The following is a 16,638-nucleotide window of genomic DNA, read 5'->3' as shown; positions in this document are numbered from 1 at the left end:
ACTCAGAATTACAAGTAAATTGTGAGGGTCTGTTAAGGCTTCGGAGCAACAAACGTTCAACATATTCCCAGTTAGAATCTGGCTGGGCCCCTGTGAATGAGCTCTCCCCAGGGTAGCGGGGCCATTTCTCGGGACCACGGGTGCCCAGAGGCACGAGGCCGGCTCCCACGTCTGGTCTAGTTGCGCGTGGTGGAATGAGGGGATTCCCGTTGGGTCTTGGCCCAGTTAAGACCGTATTTCAAAAGGGCACCTTAATGAGGCCCAGAGGCAGCAGGCAATTCATGGGAAACTTTATTGAGGAGGAGGCCGAACAAGCCCCAGATCAGCCAAGTTTGGACAGCACCTGCAGCGCATCTGCCCGCCCCAGCTGGGCCAGGTGTGTGCCAAACTGCCCCAGAGAAGCAGAGGGCTCCCTTGCCACCACCATCTCGATCAGGGCCCGCAGTGGCGAGCGACTGGGTCGCAGTGAGTAGGCAAAGGTGGACCAGGCAGCGGGCACTCCGTACCTCGCCGCCAGGTGTCTCGTGGTGCCGCGTGCCATCCCCCCACCTGGCCCAGGTTCAGGATCCAGCAGCACTATCAGCTCCTCCAGCACCTCCAGCTCATCCAGGAGGCGAGACAGGGGCTGTGATGCCAGACTCGGCAGTTCTGGGAGACAAATGGAGGGGTGAGGAAGAGGAAGGGCAATCTTCTAGTCCACCTTTTCCCTCCCTGGCACGTCCCCGACTAACCTCTGCCCAGGAGTGGAACCAGAGAGACCTTTTCCCCTGCGTCTGATGCCTCCAGGGAGCCTGGAGAGGACGAGGGCAAGGAGAAGACCGTATGGATACTGGTGTCGCCACAAACCAAGCCGGGGTAGGGATGGAGGACTTTGGCCCGGCGGTGACACCGCTGGGCAAGCAGAAGGATCACTGCTGAGGTCACCAGCAGAACCAGCACCATGAGAACCAGCACCACTGGCAGGGCAAAATTCGGCAAGGCCTGCTGAGTGACGTTGCGCTCAGGTGTCCAGGAGACACTGGAAATCGCTGATGGGCTGGGCTCCTGGGAGCTATAGACTCTGGGTTTCCCAGACTTGAGAGGACAGGGCTCCTTGGGAGGGACCGGCTTCTGCAAATAGGTTGGAGTAAAGCTGGAGGCGTGCCCCACCCACTTCTGCCCCCCTCAGCCTGAACCTCCCATCCTTATATCCCTCAGTGGGACCAAATCCCTACCTGAGCCAGCGACCCACCCCCTAACCCAGGTAGGTCTCCTGATACTACTATTCCCCCAACCCTATTATTCTCTTCAGTGGGACTACACTCCCTCCCTTAGTCCAGACCCCGCCCACCTAACCCCAAAACCACTCCCCCCAGCCCCTGTCCCGCATCCGACAGGCTGCACCCCTTCCCAGGCCCTCCGGGGCCTACCCGCACCTCTCTGCAGCGACGCTGGGTTCCGCTCCTGCTCCCTGCGGGAGCGGGGGCCGTGGCTCCGGCGCCACAAGGGCTACATAGCTCCGCATTGTCGGGGTTGCACTGCCCAAAGGGACACTCTTTGAAGGGGTATGTCACGTGATCGGCAAAATCATTGAATCCGCAGTTTTCCGAAAACTCGTAGTCTGGTGGGAAACAAAGTCTCACGTGTGGCTGCCCAGCCCCTCCTCTTCTGCACTAACGACTCCCTTTTCCCCTTTGTCCTATCCCGACCTTGTACTCGACTCACCCACCCTATCAGTGGACGTGCCACCCTCCCCGCACTGGCCAAGCAGGCTCAAGACCCTCTCTACACAGGCCCCGCCCCGCTTCGGCACCAAGTCCCACCCACTCCCGATTTAGCCACACAGCCCACCCTCTGAACACCGCCGAGATTCGGCCCCTCTCACTGGCAGGACCACTTCGCCTTGGCACTAACGTAACCCATACCATCCCTTCCGTCACAGGCTCAGCGCCCCTGCCGTCTTATCTGCATAGGGCCGGCCGCCCCCACGCAGAAGGAAGCCTCACAATAATCCACAGACCTCGTCCCTTCCCCATCTCCTTATCACCTCCTGGCTCCGCCCTCATACCCCGGCCCCTGCTCCTCACCCGGGCAGGGGGGCGGCCCAAAGCGCTGCAGGCAGCTGCTGCAGCACCGGTTATCAGGGTTCCAGTACTCTAGGCGCCCGCAGTGCTGGGAGGCCTCCTGAGGCGCAGCCTGAGCCAGAAGTAGTGCCGCAGTCAGGAGGCGGCGTAGGGGCCCCATCCGGGCGGGGTCTGTAGCCTGGGGGGCCATGACCACAGAACTTCCGGCCACAGCGCCTCTGTCACACTTTCCAGGAAACCAGGGCAGAAGAAGGAAGCAGTGATGTGGGGGCTTGGGATACCCAAACCGTTTTGGAAGACGGGGAACCTACCCCCCACCCCCCCAGCCCCTAGTCCAGCTCCTGACCCGTTATTAGAAGGACCACCAAGGCCTCTAGATTGCTAGAATGAGGACTCAGGAACCACAGAGTGGATTCATATCCCACCGCTGCCATCTTCCTTACCTCTTTTCTCATCCCTAAAACAGGAGAACAGTACCTGTCTCAAAGGTTTATTTCGAAGACTTAAAACCATTACTAGAAGTAAACTGCTTAGAACAGCACCTAGCATACAGTAAGCTTAACTATTAGGTATCGCGAACTCCCACCTCAGGGGAGCTGGCATGGAGCACCCGGACCTCACCCTCTGGAGACTCCCACTCAACTCCCAGGGGCCTTACCTTAGCTCCTAACCCCAATCTCCTCCGGGCTGGGAATCCTCCAACCTGCCACAATCAGGCACCTCCCCCTTGAGAAGCCTTCGAGAAATGTCCTGAAGTTCCCAGCACAAAAGCGTCCCCACTGCTACGGGTCCCACTGAGGGGTTTCTAGAGCCTTGGGCCCGGAGCCTGCTGCTTTCCCACCTGTTGCTGGAAGTTCTTCAGCTGAAGTTGTGGCCAGAGCCCAGCCCGCTTCCCCTTTTCGTCAGGAGATGCGGGGGTGGAAGGAAACTCCAGCCCACAGCTAGGCTCAAGCTAACAGGTTCTAAACCCTCAATACAGAACTTTATTAGGGGAAGGGTGGTAAAGGAAGGTCCCTGTGTTTAACAGATTAACATCACGGAGCCCCGGAGCCTGGGGAAGACGGCGCTGGGGAGGTAAGGAAGCTTTCAGGAGGTGTTCTGGCCAGGAACATTTATGCCTGTCAGGGGTGGAGGTCAAGGGAGCCAGGGTCTCAGAAGCGGCCATGCCGGTGGTCTGGGGAACGTCTTCGGTTTCTTTCTCGGGGGCGGTGACCAGTATGGGACCTTGGGGGTGACCTGGGAACAGGAGAGGAGAGATGAGGGTTAGAGCTGTGAAAAATGTTGCACACTTCCCCAGGCCTGCCTCTCAGTTCTGGGGTAGGGCAGGGCAGGTGATGAAATAACTAGAGTTACTGAGTGGTATCAGGACAGGTGCTCAGGAACTGATCTCTGGATTGGAGATCCAGACTGGTCTTGGGTTTGGGGGTTTGGAGTTCCAGCTGGTTTTGGGGTTGAGATTTAGGCGCTGGTCCTGGGATGATGCTCAGAACTAGTCTTAGGATCTAAAAGAGACACGCTGTTATGGGGACATAGGATAAGGTCCATCCCAGGGTACAAAGGCCTTAGGGTATGAGACATCCTGACAAGCTGATCCTGAGGTACCTGCGCCTGGGTCCTCGCCCATACAGCTGACGTCGAAGATTCCGGGAGATGGGCCGAAGGTGCATGAAGTTGCAGAAGCCACCCCGGGTACATTCCCTGGGTAGGGGATAGATGGATGGAGGACGCTGCCGTCGATGACAGCTTCCCAACACACAGGAGTCTGGAACTCCTGGTGCCCATCCCACCCCCGTACTACCATACCCCATCTCGTATTGCCGACAGCACGACTCCCGGAAGTCGGTGACAGGAGACAGCTCAGCATGCACTGCCTGCCCATTGAACCAGCGGTTATTGAGTTCAGCCACTGCCCGCTCTGCATCCTCCTCACGCCGAAACTAAGGGAAAAATCGATCAGGGCTGGCAAACTCAGAAGTCTTTAGGGAATCAGTTAGCAGCTCTGGGGCTGGGCTGGATTTGGTGATGGACCTCAAGCTGTGAGGCTTCAGTGGTGACACTGAAATGCCTCCACCTGTAGGCTCTATTGGGGGGAAAGCAGACACCTTGACGTAGACATTGCCCACGAGGTGGTCCCCCAGGTTGTCGCACACATTCATCTCTTCAATCTCCCCGTACTTCTCCTGCAGCTCCGTGAACACCTCCTGCGGAAGATCAGGAGGCATTCAGCTGAGCTCCTGGCCCACAGGAGACTCAACCCATCCCTTGCCAACCCTCACCTCGAAGAAGTTATCATAGTGTTCTTGCACCTCCACGTCGCTCACGTGACCTGGAGGAGGGGGCAGGATGAAATCAGGGGGTGGCCTGCCGGGGTCTGTCTGCCCTGCCCCCAAGACCGGCCCCTCACTCACAGTGTGATCCGTCTGCGGTTTGGGCGGTGTTCTGTGGATTCCGGTACAGGTTGAGCAGCACTATGGTCTGAACAGAATTTAAAGGGGGCGGGGGCCTGAGCTCATGCAAAGGGGTGGGGTATGAAGGTTGGGGCTGAGACCAGGCAACAGAGAAGAAGCCTAAGCACCTTGATTGAGCGCATCAGCGATGCTTGCGCTTAAGGAAACCAGAAGAGAAACCTAGCAGTCAGGGACAGCCCAGCAGTGTAGTTCGTAAGTACGGGGGCGTGGCGAGAGGGACCTGAGGGAAGGGGAGGAACCCGCAGAGGCCCGACAGGAAAAAAGCCGGTGGTAAGGTGGGCCTTTGAAATCCGGAAAAGGCGGGACCTCGTGATGATGGACAACAGAAGGGGAATGGCTGGGAGGCGTTAACCCTCAAGGCTCCGTGCCGGGTCTCACCTGGCTGAAAGTCGGTTTGTTGTGAAGCCGGGAGCACCGGTCCCCGTGCCGGCAGGCCCCGATCTTAAAGTAAAAAGAGCAGTTAACCCTGGAAGAGGTGCAAAGACAGAGGTGAACCGAGGGCCGGGGAGGCCGGACACCCCAGAAACACCGCCCAACGCCTCCCAGCCACCAGGGAACCAAATGTCCCGGCCCCGGTCCCCGCAGGGGGCCACTCCCTGCGCCCGTTCTCACTTGTCCTTCTCAGTCCCGAATATCGAAGCTAAATATTCAGCCATTTTTACTCGAACCCTCCAACTCAGTCGGCTCTTTACGTCATTTCCGTTGCTTTAGAGCATTGGGAAGTGTAGTTTGTCGCTGCCTCCCTCCACCGCACGCGCTCCTAGACCGTCTGCTGCGCTTGCGTGTTGGAGACCTGCGCCCTCCCCGCAAAATCACCGCCTCCCGGAGTTCCCCGAAGGCGCATGCGTGCAGCGTTGCCTCGCTGAAAAAGACTACAAACTCCAGAGATACTTGCGGTATCTCGCGCAAACGTCCGGAGTTGAATGTGGCAAAGGCTTCCAAGCGGAGGAAATAGGTTCCACTGGTGAGTTGGGGGTCGTTTCGCGTACCCCAATAGACGTGAAGAGCGTTCAACCCTGTCAGCTTGCTGGTGGGGGCCGGAGTACCCTTCTTTCAGCAAACCCATCCTTCAGTTTTATCTCCGTTTTGTCGTAATAGGGGCGTGGTTGTTCGCGATCCCTGCACCTGTCACCTGGGGTCAAGGCTCGGCTCTTGCCCTTACAGACCCTCGGGACGACTCCGCCTCAGCGCAACTATGAACTTGGAGCGGGTGTCCAACGAGGAGAAGCTAAATCTGTGCCGGAAGTACTACCTGGGTAAGGGCCGATTCCTAGAGTCCCAGGAGAAGAGAGGGGACCGGGACAGGACTAGAGCACCCGACGGAAGAGGACCCGGGGACTTGGATTCTTGGGTCTTAGTTGCGGACTCCTGGGTCTGAGGGAAGGGTCTGAGACCTGAGGAAAGAGGAAGCTGTGGCCTCAACTTTTGGGTCCCAAGAGACGGGGTTGGGGGGGGGGGGAGCTGTGGGGCTGGATTCTGGGTCCTGAGAAATAGATGATTGAGGAGTCAGATTTTTGGGTCACAGGGAGGAGCCAGAATTCCTAAATCTCTGATAGAGATCTCCATTTGAACTTGGACATGGGAGAGGGCCTTCTGTCCTCTATGTAGAAGTTTGGGGCGGGGGTGAATGTCATTGCTTTTTGTTACAGTTTTGTTGTTGTTGTTGTTTTGTTTTGTTTTCTCTTAGGTGGCTTTGCTTTCCTGCCTTTTCTCTGGTTGGTCAACATCTTCTGGTTCTTCCGAGAGGCGTTCCTAGTCCCGGCGTACACAGAGCAGAGCCAAATCAAAGGCTGTGAGTCTAGGACACAGATGAAGGGAGGCCATTGGGTGTCCAGAGGGAATGATGGAGGTTTCAGAATTCTGGGGCTCCCAAAGAGAAGAGAGGGCCAGTCTGGGGGAGACCAGAGGGCAGTTGGAGGCCAACCTTACCCATTCCTGTTCCTTCTGACAGATGTCTGGCGCTCAGCTGTGGGCTTCCTCTTCTGGGTGATTGTACTCACAACCTGGATCACCATCTTCCAGATCTACCGGCCCCGTTGGGGCGCCCTTGGTGACTATCTCTCCTTCACCATACCCCTAGGTACCCCCTGATAGCTTCCTACACAGGCCTGGGACTTGCTCATTCTCTCATTCTCCCAGGATGGGCTCCTCTACTCTAAGCCCCTCTCAAGCCCCTAAGACTTGTTCCCATCTCCTGTGTTCTTTGCTGACATCCCCCAATAAAGGACTCTAATTCTCTGTATTGACTTCCTGGATCTTTTGGAGGTTGAAGCATAAAATGGTTATTAATATTCAGAAACGTGTATTGAATGCTCACTTTGTGCCAGGCTTAGTGCTTCACACAGTAGTGCAATCCTTCACTCTATGAACCCTCTGAAATAGGAATTTTCCTGCTCAGGAACCCTATTTTACAGATGCAGAATAAGAAAGAAACAATGCTTCCTTTACTAGGGGCTGCTATCCTGTCCTGGGGGGGGGGTGTGAATTTGAAAACTCTACTTTCCCACTTGGCCTCAGTACTCTCATCAGAAATGTGGATACTGGGGCACCTGGGTGGCTCAGTAGGTTAGGTGTCCAACTTCGGCTCAGGTCATGATCTCACTGTTCATGAGTTCGAGCCCTCCATCAGGCTCTGTGCTAACAGCTCAGAGCCTGGAACCTACTTTGGATTTTGTGTCTCCCTCTCTCTCTGCCCTCCCCTGTTCATGCTCTGTCTCTATCTTTCTCTCAAAAATAAAACATTAAAAAAAAATTTTTTTTTTTTAAGAAATGTGGATATCAATACTACCTCTTAGAATTTATCAGACCCAAAGCATCTGTGGTAAATGAAGTTTCCCATTTTCTGAAGGAGATGTTGTCTGCAGCAATAAACATAGCCAAGAGCTTTATCAGAGAAGGCTTCCTTGACCGTCCTACTTAAAATTTCAATCCGTAACGTTGGTACTCCCTAAGTGCCTTGAGGTTGTATTCTTTCTTTTATTACATTTCTTTTAAACTGTTTTACTTCTTTCTTGTAATCTTACATCCTCTGAAATATAAGCTCTATTACGGCAGGAATTTTTGTCGGTTTTGTTCTGTGCAGTGTCCCCAGTGCCTAGAAGAGTGCCTGGCACGCTAATAAATATTTGCTAAGTAAATGGTTGCTCCTGAGGAGAGATTAACAGGTAGCTGGCACCTGGCGAGGGCTCAGTGAGGTTGAACCCGGCCTAACTCCAGACTTGTCTTCTTCTCGGGGACAAGAAGGACTCCTACGGTTAGATAAATCTTGGTAATAGCTAAATTGGTTTTCCTCAAAGCGCCTAACACTACAAGTTCCAAGAAACCTCACGCAGCCCTGATCCTACGTCTCCCACCGTGCCTCGCGCGGCGCAGGCGTTGTTACCCTGGCTGTGTCTCGGACGTAGAACTACACCTCCCAGGAAGCACCCCGGGATGCCGTTGCTTTGTTTCCGGAAACGGGGCCTCAGAAAGGTGGGACTTACAGCTGGGAGCAGATGGCAGCGGTGTCAATTGGTCAGGGACGAGATCGACGGTGGCACTGCCAAATGGGAACAAGCAATTGCCAAAGGGACCCGCCCACAGAAGGGAAACAGAGGAGGTGGCGGCTGTAGTGGCGGTCGCCGCCGGACACTGCTCAGCGCGGAGGACTGGTCGCACACAAAGCTTATCTTTGACCTCTTCCCGTCAGTCTTCGGCCTCCATTTATGACCCGGGGCTCTTTGGCCTCCTCTGACCCAGCTAGCCACACCTCAGACCCAAGCCATGTTTCCGGTGAAGGTGAAAGTGGAGAAATCAGGTGAGGACCCCGAGGTAGGGGGCCTGTAGGGGAGCACCGGACCCATCAGGGTATGGGAGTCCCGATAGATAAGATTGTCGCGATCAGACGGACCACGCGACTTCTTCCTGCCGCCCACCTGACTATCGCCATGTCAGGCATTGAACGATTCTTGCCATCTTCATACCCTCCCGGTCTGTGTTGAAGGTAGCGTTGAGATTGAATGGTGGTGGCTCAGACCGTGTGGTACAGTAAGACCCGGGGATCCTGAGACGTGTGACAATGAAAAGGACACTTCTTGCCTCTGCCTCGGTTTCCCCATTTCCAGCAGTGGTCATGAGTCAAGCATTGTGCTCAGCACTTGAAGTACAGAGAAGCATTTAATCCTCCCGGTCCCTGTATCCCAGTAATCCTAGGAAGCAGGAAATGTGGTAGACTGGGAAACCGAAGCTGAGAGAGAGGAAGTCATTTTGGGTTGCGTCTGAGCTGATGGGAACCCAGGACTGGCATGTTAATGAGGGTGGTGGGAGAGGCATGGAATCCAGACCCCCCAAAAAGCAAAATGATTTGTAGGGTGTTAGATGGTATAAGTTCTAATAAAACGAAACAGGAGAAGGTAAGATCAGGAGTGAGGCAAGGTGGGGCACCTGAGTGGCTCAGTCCGTTGAGCCCTGTGACTTCAGCTCAGGTCATGATCTCAGGGTTCATGAGTTCCTGCCCCACGTCCAGCTCTGTACTGACAGCCCAGAGCCTGGATCCTGCTTAGAATTCATTCATTCTCTTTCTCTTTCTCTCTGTCTCTTCCTCTTTCTCAAAAATAAATAATTAAAAAAAAAAAAAAAAAGAAGGAGTGAGGACAGATGAGGGAACAGCAAATCAGATGTAGGAAATAGCTCTGAAAAGGTCCTGAGGTGGAAGACTCATCTGCCACGTTCAAGGCCCAGCAGAGAGGCCAGTGTGTCTGGAGCAGAGAGAGTCAGGTGGAGAGTGTGAGATGATGGCAAACAGGGAGAGGGAGGAGGACAGTTCTTGTGGATCCAAGTTAGGACTTTGGCTTTTGTTCTGAGGGAAATGGGAAGCCAAAGGAGGGTTTTGAACTGAGGAGTGAGTTAATAAAGATCTCCCCCAAATTCCAAAAAAAAAAAAAAAAAAATCATGAGTGGAAGAGTATAATATAACGGCCTGACTACAGATGATGGTGGGGGCGGGGGGCAGGCAGGGTCATTGGAGGCCTGTGAACACCCGGCCAAAGAGTTCAGACTCAGTCCTGGGGAACTACGGAGTGGTGGACTATTCTATGCAGGGGAGGATCAGGGTGGGTTTGGTTTTCCAAAGAGTCTCCTGGCCACGTTGTGCAGGGTAGGTCAGAGGAGGAGATTGAGGCTGGGAGCCTGGGGGAAGGGAGAGAACCAGGATAGGGAGAGAGCAGAGAGATACTCAGGAGGCCAAGTGGACAGGCCATGGGGTTGGTGAGCTGGGGTGGAGGAGGATGAGTGAGAGGTGTCTATTATGAGGCCCAGTGAAGGACTGGGGGAGTGGGGCTACCCCAGAGATGGGGGCCCAGGAAAAGTGGTAAAGTTTAGAGAGACACTAGGCCAGTGTGGACCCAGTAGATGGGAGGGGCCTAGGGGATGTCCAGGGGGAGGTATCCAGGAGACCATGGGATCCCAAGGTCTGAGGTTCAGGAGAGAAGCAGGGCCTAGGGAAAGAGATGTGGGTATGTATGATTTATACCTGGGCTCTTGTCCAGGGCTCTCTGTTAGAATCTCAGCTGCCTGCAGCCCTTCACCCCCACCCTGCCTCTCCTCCATGCTGTTGGGAATCCCTGCCTCTTTCATCCCAGGGCTGGCAAAGCATGTCCCCAAGCGTCCTTCCAGGCTTTGAGCCCTGGACTAGAGTGATGCTAGGTACTGGTTGGAACGAGAGCAAACACCCCACAAAGGCGAGAGGAGAATATTTATAACATCATCACCTCTTTAAGTTCTATGACGAGAGGAGGCAAACACAGAGGCCAACAGAGCCAGGAATGCAGGAAGGTAGGCCCATATCTCATTTCGAGCGGGGCAGGGGGGGAGCCAAAAATGGATATTTTAGGTGCAGTCTCTCAATTATTACATGTTGTCCATTTAGATTCAGTTCAGATTTAAAATAACACCACTGCCTCAGCCAAACAGACCACATCTGGGAGCTAGATTCTGCACCCAGTTTGAGTCTCCGCCTTATAACTTCATCTGTGGAGTGCCTGAGTGCAAATCCTCAGTCCTGCAATTTCCTAGCCTAACTTGTCTGTGCCTCAGTTTCATCATCCATAAGATGGGGACAATCCTATCTACCTGCCAGAGTTATTGTGAGAATTTAAAGGGTTAATACGTGTAATGTGCTTGGGACAATTCTTGGCACATAATAAGTACTCTGTACATCTTATTGTAATTGCATCTTGCTAAGAGGTTCATATATAACATAGGTTTGTTTAAAAAAAAATTTAACATTTTATTTTTGAGAGAGAGACAGAGCACAAGTGGGGGAGGGGCAGAGAAAGAGAGGGAGACACAGGATCTGAAGCAGTCTCCAGGCTCTGAGCTGTGAGTACTGAGCCCGACACGGGGCTTGAACTCAGGAACAGGGAGATCATGAGCTGAGCCCAAGTTGGACACTTAACCAACTGAGCCACCCAGGTGCCCCAACATAGGTTTATTTAAACCTCAAACGGTCCTTGCAGATAGGTATCATTGGGAGACCTATTTTCAAGTTGAGGAAACAGGCTCAGTGAGGTAAGGTGACTTGCGTTTGGTCACACATGAGCATGTGGGACAACCCTGGAACCCAGAGCTCTTGCTCATCACGTCAGTTGTCTTTGCCCACTGCACCGCCCAATGTGCCTGGGCCCGGCCGTAGGCTTAGATGTGGATGTCCTTCAGCCTAGTTGGCTGCCCACCTGCGATGGGCCTTAGAACCGACTCCTGGTTGGTATCTTCTTCCCCAGAGTTGGAGATGGCCAAGGCCCGGAACCAACTTGATGCTGTCCTGCAGTGTCTGCTGGAGAAGAGTCACATGGACAGGTTGGGACCTAGCCCAGCAGGGGTTATGGGTCGTCCTGGGTGGATCTGGGTAGGACCCCAGAGGCTGGCTTAGGGAGGAAGGGGCCCAATGGAAAAGCTACTTGGTGCCTTCCCACTTGCCCCTGGGAACCCTGAGCCCACAGTTCTCTTCCACTAGCAGGGAGCGCCTGGAGGAGGAAGCTGGGAAAACCTCCTCGGACACCCACAACAAGTAAGTTTTGTTAATGGGATCTGTATCTGAGGGCTTGTGCTGGATAACTTCCTTCTTCATCCAGGCTCTGACCACTCTGCCCCACACTTCCTCCACCGCAGTCCTGACCACCCTGCATGTACAGAGACCCTGTGGCAGCAGAAGCTTAGGTTTCCTTATGGTTGGCACTTCCAGCCCTGGAGGCGTGGGTGGGATGCAGGGCCTAAGAGTTCGGTGGGGTCCCTGTGAACGTCTCAGTCTCCCCAGGGTACCTTTTGGGGTTTTAAGCAGTCATTTGTTTTAGAGTCACCTGCTGACATCTTGTGTCTCCCCACAGGGATTGTTCCATTGCATCTACTGGCAAACGGTAAGGTGGCAGGGGCCCCAGCCAACTGACAAGAAGTCTCCAGCCCCTGCCCTGGTCCTGATGTTCTCCTGCCCCACACAGACCATCCGCCCGCTTCCCCCACCAGCGGAGGAAGAAGAGGAGGGAGATGGATGACGGGCTGGCTGAGGGAGGGCCGCAGCGATCCAGTGAGTAGGCGGTGACTCTAGAGGGCTGGCCATGATGGGGAGCTATGGGAGGATGTTCACACACCTTCCCCTCCCGTCACCCTAGACACATATGTGATCAAGCTGTTTGACCGGAGTGTGGACTTGGCTCAGTTCAGTGAGAACACACCATTGTACCCAATCTGCCGTGCCTGGATGCGCAACAGCCCCTCAGTGCGCGAGCGAGAACGCTCACCCAGCTCGCCACTGCCCCCACTGCCCGAGGATGAGGAGGTTGGATGTGTGGTGGGCCCCCTCCCGGCAGCCAGGGGGGCAGTGGGTAGATAGATAACCACAGGGTGTCCTCCCAAAGCTAGTGGGATAGACAGGCACAGGTCTCTGTCCCTCAGTGATTTCTGGTCTGATGAGGCACACAGATATGAACATTTTGGCTGAGAGTATGGATGGAACTCCCTAAACCAGACGGACACAGCTACCTGGCCTAGGAGGGAGAGGGAACAGGGCTCCCTTGGGCAGATAGATGTGACCAAAAGCTGGGGGGCTCAACAGGGGTCCTTAGTGCAAAAAGGTGTAGCCACCTGGCCTAGGGGAGAAGATGGGGGTCGTTGGGCTGAGCAGGAGTAACTGGGGGTCCCTGGGCTGGGCAGAGGTGGAGGGGGGTCCCTGGACTGGACAGGAGACACTCCTTTGGCATGGCTCTTAAGACAAGCCCCTGTGAGACCCCCATGTCTATTGTCACTGGATGAGGCAGGAGGGGTGAAGTATATAGTGCTGGCCTTTAACTCTCTTGGGCCCGGGGTGGGGCCCTTGTGTCCCCAGAGTTCAGAGGTCACCAGCAGCAAGAGTCGCGATGTGTACAAGCTGCCTCCACCCACAGCCGCTGGGCCATCTGGTGATGCTTGCAGGTCCCGAATTCCATCCCCGCTGCAGCCTGAGACCCAGGGTACCCCCGATGATGAGGTGGGTATGCAAACTGACCCAGGGCTATGGGGCATATGTTACGAGGCTCGGGCATGGCCACCCAGCCTGGCTTCTCTGTCCACTCAGCCCTCCGAGCCTGAGCCCTCACCATCCACACTCATCTACCGCAACATGCAGCGCTGGAAACGCATCCGCCAGAGGTGAGCATCCCCATCCTGTTCGCACCCCTATGGCCTCTGCCCCAACTGCTGAGTCCTCCCTCTGCTTCTCCACCCCCACCACAGGTGGAAGGAGGCATCTCATCGGAACCAGCTTCGGTACTCAGAAAGCATGAAGATCCTACGGGAGATGTATGAGCGCCAGTGATGTTCCCCTGCTCCCCACATCCCCCCAATAAACATTCCCCTCCTTCACACCTTCACACTGGCCTCTGCTTGCTCCAGCCTATTCTTCCCAGCCCAGACATAAAGCAGTTGGTACCAGCTCTATCACATTTATTCGGGGAGTGGGCCTAGGTAGTATGAGGGGACAGGGGTGGCAGGGAATTCAAGGAGGGAGAAGGATTGTGGGGAACCGAAGAAAAAGTGGCTGCTTGGTTGGGTCTTGGAGAATAAGGGGAGGTGTGTGGAAGGTGGATTGCCTGGGATATGTGGTTGGAGACTTAGGGGTTAAGACAGAATGACTGGGGGGTTCTGGGTAGAGTTGGGGATGGGGCTTAGGATATCTGTGCAGAATCTGGGGAGATGGGGTGGGTGTCTGTACAGTCTGAGGCTGAGGGTCCTGCTTGGCCTGAAATAGGTGTCCAGGAGTGGGGGTCAGAAAAGGGGCTCAAGAGTCTGGGGGTGGCTGGCTGGGGTTTCAAGTCACGAGATGGGTAGGGGGAGTAGTGTCCAGTTGGAACGAGGGGGAAGGATCCAGAGTCTTGAGGACCAGGCCTAGATGGTCTGGGGTGGGAGGTCTGGGCAGTCTGGGATATTTGAGGGGTGGAGAGGGATTATGCTTGACTGATCTAGGGTGGGAGCAGGGCTGGCCACACCATAACATAGTGTCAGAGTGGGGAAAGGATCAAAATGGGATTTGGAGATGTTTTAACAGATGAGTCAGAAGGAAGCAGAGGAGGGAATTTTGAGTGGGTTTATACTGCCAAGAAAGTGGGGTCAGTGGGGCTGGGAGACTGTAGGCTGAAGGGTTGTGCTTGTAGGGCCTGGAAGCTAGGGAGGTGTCAGGGGGTTGAAAGCTGGAGGGGGTATGAGAGTGGGAGCGTCAGTGGAAAGGTCTAGGTTACCAGGGCAGAGCCTAGTTGGGAAGGGTCAGGGTAGGATCCCAGATTGGGTGGGTGGTTTTGGCGCGCTCAGGACATCTGGCTGGGCGGAGTCAGGTCGGCTTTAAAAGAGGGGGCCAGAGGCGGCTCCCAGGGTTCAGGCATGACCGCCTACTTGGCAGCAGCCTGCGGCGGCGGTGGAGCCTGGGCCGTCGCCTGGGCTGTCGCGGGAGCGGCCTGGATGGACAGGACGCCCTCAGGAGACAGCGCAGACGTCACGGCGGCAGGGTCCACACCAGGCGGCAAGCGGTAGCGGCGGTGGAACTCGCGTGCGATGTATCCATGCTCATCCTGGAAAGAGAACGAGATTTGAGTGGCTCCGCCCTTTCCCTATAGACGCCCTGTCGCTCCGGCCGGTGGGTCCCGCCTACGCATTCTGGTCCCACCCCCGCCAGCGGGCTCACCGGGCGCTCTTCGTGGCGCGCATGCACCTCCACGTGGTCGCCAACCACCTTGACGGCGATTTCCTCTGGGGAAAAGTGCTTCACGTCCAGCAGCACCGAGAAATGCCCAGGTTCCGTCGGGACCTAAGCACAGTCGATCGTCAGGGCGGGGGGGGAGGCTCCCAGGACCCAGCAAGGCCCCTCCCCCCGCCCGTTCCGGGGCTGCCCTTGCCCCAGGCCTCCGGAACTGGGCAGTCTCCCTTCCCACTCCTAGCCCCAAAGGATGTCTTCACCCGGAATAGCTGGGATCACCCCTCCCCCTGTAATCACAGATTTTCCTCTCACACAGACTGATGAGGCCCTCTTGGGCAAAGTCAGGGACCTCGGCTCTCACAGGGTAACCCTGCCCCCTCCCCCAGTGTCAAGGACCCATAGCCAGCGTATCCTTTGGACACTGAGTCCCCAGCCCCCTTCCTCTCAGAACTCCTGGTGCCTTTATTGTACCCCCTCCCCACCACCACCACCAGAAATTGCCAAGATGCCTCTTCCCCCAGCCTCCAGAGTCTTCTCTTTACCCTCCCACTGGAGTCACGGGGCCGCTTACGCCCTCAACAGTTACCAGTATTCATCCTCCACTTCCCCGAGTGGCCAGGCCCCCCTTTCTCAAGTCACAGGACCCTTCCTCTGTCTCGAGACAGAGGGACACCACATACAGTCTCCAAACTCTTCCCCGAAAATGACAAAACATTCCTTCCCCTCAGGAGTCCCTGGGAACCCACACGCCCCCTTCAGAATGACTGAGCGCCCCCTTTTCCCCGGATCACCGGTCTCCTTCAGTCACCAACGCTCCCCCTCGGAGTGACCGCCGCACCCTATCAGTGACTCAGCCATTCCAGCCCCTCAGAGTTGAGCCCCTCCTCTGAGGGTCAGGGACCTCCCACCCCCTTTAGTAATCCGACTGCTAAAATTCCATACTACGGCAACTCTAGAAGCCCCTCTGAGTGGCCGGACTTTCCACCCCGCTCAAAGTCAGGGGGCATTCCTCACACACACACACCCCCCCCCCCCAGGATGACCGGGGCCCCAAGCCTTGGAAGTGGCCAGGTTACCGCCCTCCCCCAGGCCTGGCACCTGGGCGGCAGGCAGCGCCACGCTGGGTGCGCGCAGGTAGTAGGGGGCCAGCGTGGCGGGGCAGAGCGCAGCCAGCTCGGCCTCCAGCAGCCCCTCGCCGAAGCGCTGGTCGAAGAGGCGCCCGGGCAAAGGGGCCGAGGCGCGGCGCAGCCAAGACGGCTGCACAGGCACGGGGATCTCCATCCTGCTTCGCCGCCGCCGCCGCCGCCGCCCCTAGGCTCCGCAGTGCCCCTGCGTGCGCGGCAGCCGCTCTTATAGTACGCCTTGTGTCCGCCCCTCGGCGGGCCGCCCGGGGACACTGGGACCGCGGCCAGCGCCGGCCATTAATAGAGCCTTATTTAGAAAGCCCAACAATGACTTGGCCATTTATTAAGCGCCTGCTGGATGCCAGAGGTGATCCCCCAATTTCCCAAAGGGGAAACTAAGGCTGAGGAGGCGCAGCCTTGCCGAGTAGGTAGAACAGCACGGTATTTGGGACCCAGGGCCACCGCGCGGTTCGCAGTCCCTTTAATCCATTCCCGCCCCGCAGGCAGCTCCGGGGATGACGTAGATGGCGGTCTTAGGAGCAGATTCTTGGGTACAGGGAATGTGATAGCCAGCCAGGCTGTCAGGAGGACACAAAACAGACCCTACTCCCATCTCAACAGGGCCTTGGGCCCAGCCCCCCGGCAAGCCAGGCCTAATTCTGGGCCTCTGACTCAGCCTCGGGTGCCCAGGGTAGTGGGGTCTGCCAGGTGAGCAGCAGCCAGAGGGCGCAGGCACGAACAGTCCAGGCTGGCCCCCCAGGGGCCGCGCGCCGGGCCCGAAATAGCTC

General features: G+C 56.2%; 5 protein-coding genes across 10 annotated transcripts; 2 read left to right on the top strand and 3 right to left on the bottom strand.

Moving 5' to 3' along the window:
- Positions 1-273: 273 nt before the first annotated feature.
- IGFLR1 (IGF like family receptor 1) lies at positions 274-2,807 on the bottom strand. Of its 3 annotated transcripts, XM_042919108.1 has the most exons (6): positions 2,722-2,807; positions 2,507-2,520; positions 2,067-2,289; positions 1,416-1,600; positions 732-1,110; positions 274-648 (listed from the first exon to the last, which is right to left on the bottom strand). In XM_042919108.1, the coding sequence occupies exons 2-6, from the start codon at positions 2,516-2,518 to the stop codon at positions 323-325; spliced, it is 1,125 nt and encodes a 374-aa protein (XP_042775042.1). In that variant the 5' UTR covers positions 2,519-2,520; positions 2,722-2,807; the 3' UTR covers positions 274-322. The 3 variants fall into 3 exon arrangements, with proteins under 3 accessions (XP_042775042.1, XP_042775044.1, XP_042775043.1); XM_042919110.1 differs by lacking the exon at positions 2,507-2,520 and having other exon boundaries at positions 2,722-2,800; XM_042919109.1 differs by lacking the exons at positions 2,507-2,520; positions 2,722-2,807 and adding an exon at positions 2,410-2,502.
- A 400-nt stretch (positions 2,808-3,207) lies between these two features.
- U2AF1L4 (U2 small nuclear RNA auxiliary factor 1 like 4) lies at positions 3,208-5,291 on the bottom strand. Of its 2 annotated transcripts, XR_006197159.1 has the most exons (9): positions 5,144-5,291; positions 4,910-4,997; positions 4,472-4,538; positions 4,340-4,389; positions 4,166-4,264; positions 3,867-4,000; positions 3,666-3,761; positions 3,417-3,565; positions 3,208-3,299 (listed from the first exon to the last, which is right to left on the bottom strand). XR_006197159.1 is itself a non-coding variant. In XM_042919148.1 (8 exons), exons 1-8 carry the CDS (start codon positions 5,185-5,187, stop codon positions 3,215-3,217), a joined length of 663 nt encoding a protein of 220 aa, XP_042775082.1. In that variant the 5' UTR covers positions 5,188-5,291; the 3' UTR covers positions 3,212-3,214. The 2 variants fall into 2 exon arrangements, 1 of the variants encoding a protein (XP_042775082.1); XM_042919148.1 differs by lacking the exon at positions 3,417-3,565 and having other exon boundaries at positions 3,212-3,299.
- A 50-nt stretch (positions 5,292-5,341) lies between these two features.
- PSENEN (presenilin enhancer, gamma-secretase subunit) lies at positions 5,342-6,773 on the top strand. 2 transcript variants are annotated; one of them, XM_042919158.1, is made up of 4 exons: positions 5,342-5,495; positions 5,630-5,787; positions 6,219-6,323; positions 6,483-6,773. In XM_042919158.1, the coding sequence occupies exons 1-4, from the start codon at positions 5,455-5,457 to the stop codon at positions 6,620-6,622; spliced, it is 444 nt and encodes a 147-aa protein (XP_042775092.1). In that variant the 5' UTR covers positions 5,342-5,454; the 3' UTR covers positions 6,623-6,773. The 2 variants fall into 2 exon arrangements, with proteins under 2 accessions (XP_042775092.1, XP_042775093.1); XM_042919159.1 differs by having other exon boundaries at positions 5,440-5,495; positions 5,696-5,787.
- Positions 6,774-7,972: 1,199 nt separating this feature from the next.
- On the top strand, positions 7,973-13,410 carry LIN37 (lin-37 DREAM MuvB core complex component). 2 transcript variants are annotated; one of them, XM_042919136.1, is made up of 9 exons: positions 7,973-8,327; positions 11,290-11,365; positions 11,526-11,576; positions 11,893-11,922; positions 12,004-12,089; positions 12,175-12,341; positions 12,888-13,028; positions 13,116-13,189; positions 13,274-13,410. In XM_042919136.1, exons 1-9 carry the CDS (start codon positions 8,294-8,296, stop codon positions 13,353-13,355), a joined length of 741 nt encoding a protein of 246 aa, XP_042775070.1. In that variant the 5' UTR covers positions 7,973-8,293; the 3' UTR covers positions 13,356-13,410. The 2 variants fall into 2 exon arrangements, with proteins under 2 accessions (XP_042775070.1, XP_042775069.1); XM_042919135.1 differs by having other exon boundaries at positions 11,523-11,576.
- Positions 13,411-13,466: 56 nt separating this feature from the next.
- HSPB6 (heat shock protein family B (small) member 6) lies at positions 13,467-16,024 on the bottom strand. Its single transcript, XM_042919157.1, has 3 exons — positions 15,825-16,024; positions 14,715-14,837; positions 13,467-14,601 (listed from the first exon to the last, which is right to left on the bottom strand). The coding sequence occupies exons 1-3, from the start codon at positions 16,005-16,007 to the stop codon at positions 14,422-14,424; spliced, it is 486 nt and encodes a 161-aa protein (XP_042775091.1). The 5' UTR covers positions 16,008-16,024; the 3' UTR covers positions 13,467-14,421.
- Between the last annotated feature and the right edge of the window lie 614 nt (positions 16,025-16,638).

This window comes from Panthera leo, chromosome E2, assembly GCF_018350215.1.
Source record: "Panthera leo isolate Ple1 chromosome E2, P.leo_Ple1_pat1.1, whole genome shotgun sequence".
NCBI classification, from domain to species: Eukaryota; Metazoa; Chordata; class Mammalia; order Carnivora; family Felidae; genus Panthera; species Panthera leo.
This window is presented reverse-complemented; position numbering and strand designations above follow the sequence as displayed.